Source organism: Atta colombica, unplaced genomic scaffold (assembly GCF_001594045.1).
Source record: "Atta colombica isolate Treedump-2 unplaced genomic scaffold, Acol1.0 scaffold140, whole genome shotgun sequence".
NCBI lineage: Eukaryota > Metazoa > Arthropoda > Insecta > Hymenoptera > Formicidae > Atta > Atta colombica.
This window is the reverse complement of record NW_017259229.1, coordinates 461,553-463,107: the sequence shown is the minus strand read 5'-3', so window position 1 is coordinate 463,107 and position 1,555 is coordinate 461,553. Positions and strand designations below refer to the sequence as shown.

Sequence of the window (1,555 nt, the reverse complement as noted above, 5' to 3'; positions counted from 1 at the left end):
TATTTTTTTTAGAAATTTCTACATAAATTTTTTCATAAAATATAAAAGTATTTTTTTTATAAATTTAAAATATAAAATATTCTAAAGATCATATTTTTATAAGATAGAGAAGTTTTTCGGTGGAAATTTGAGAAGTTATTTACGTGTTTAATGTAAAACTGTAATTTTTAATACTCTCTGAAATATGATTTATTAGCCATAAAGTTCCTTAAATATTAACAATATTATTACGCACTTAAAATTATCTACTAAATACTAAAAATTATTTAAAGTAAGATATGGTCATAATATTATTCAAATGTACATTCTTAAGTCAAATGTACATTCTTAATACATTCTTAAGTTCTTAAGTTAATTCTTTAAGCACTTGCAATGAATAGTTATAAAATAGTTATTAAAAAAAAGAAAGAAAATAGTATACATTTGACAACAATTCATATTTTCGTGCAACTGGAATATACAAATACCACAGACTATTATTGGCCGGTTAAACAATCATGCATAATTGGTACAATTATACATAATAAATAAAATTATTTTTCCTTATCATTAGAAAATTATATGTTAGCAATCGCGGTACATGATACAAACGCGATACATGATAATGCCTTAAAACTATTTTTTTATCGTCTTACGTTGCTAAATATTGTCAAGATTGTTTAAGAGGTAGATTCCCTTTAAATCGACGTCTACAAAAATTATGCATATAAAGGAACTAGTTCAAAGTTCAAAGAAATATCTCACTGCCAAATTTTTACATAAAATACTCTTTTAGATATTTCTATTTCTACACAGTACTAACTGGCAGTGCCAGAATGCAGCATGAAAAACATAATATTCATGTTGCAATTCAACATACAATTCAACTTAATTTATGTACTAAAATAAAGTTATCTAAAAAAAATAATAAACTGCAAATAAGTCATTCGCACAAGTACCAACAAAGCATTTTATTCTTATCCTTAAATCATAGATTGCTAACTAGCTTTTGTCTAAAATTGCTGGAATTATTTAGGTCTCACGAGATGATAAAAATATTTTTATTTTCTTTCTTCCCTCTCTTGTGACTTAAACAATTTTTTTCGATTGTAAGTATGGAGTATTTATAATAGCTAGCTAAGATTGCAATCAAACTATTAAAGTTTTGTACAGATTTTATCAGCGGCATCGTCTTTCTTATAAATTATGTCGTTAAGAGAATATTTTCTGCTTAATGAAGAATTTCTTTCATTCTCTACATCCATGCATCGCCTATAACGTATACGCCGCGCTAACATGGGAAAGAATAAATTAGTATCTAATTCATCGTTTTGTTTTTTGAAGAACAAACGAGATATGTTACTAATAACCAGTCCAAGCATAAATGTTATTAAGAATCCAAGGGGTGAATACCACATGTACGAAATACGATACAGATAGAAATATGAACTGTCGCCGGTGCTTCTGGAAAAAAATATGACAATACGTTAAACGATCTTGTATACGTAATGTACATAAAAAACAAATAGTTTTGCTCAAGAGTATAAAAAATGAAACATACATAGTATATATATAT

General features: G+C 26.2%; 1 protein-coding gene across 1 annotated transcript in view; it reads right to left on the bottom strand.

Annotated features, from left to right (window-relative positions):
* Positions 1-1,136: 1,136 nt before the first annotated feature.
* LOC108684798 (putative sodium-dependent multivitamin transporter) overlaps positions 1,137-1,555 on the bottom strand; it is a 5,081-nt gene continuing 4,662 nt past the window's right edge. Inside the window, exon 10 of the mRNA XM_018189289.1 lies at positions 1,137-1,443. Coding sequence (XP_018044778.1) covers positions 1,137-1,443 — 307 coding nt within the window. The remainder of the gene's footprint in view (positions 1,444-1,555) is intronic.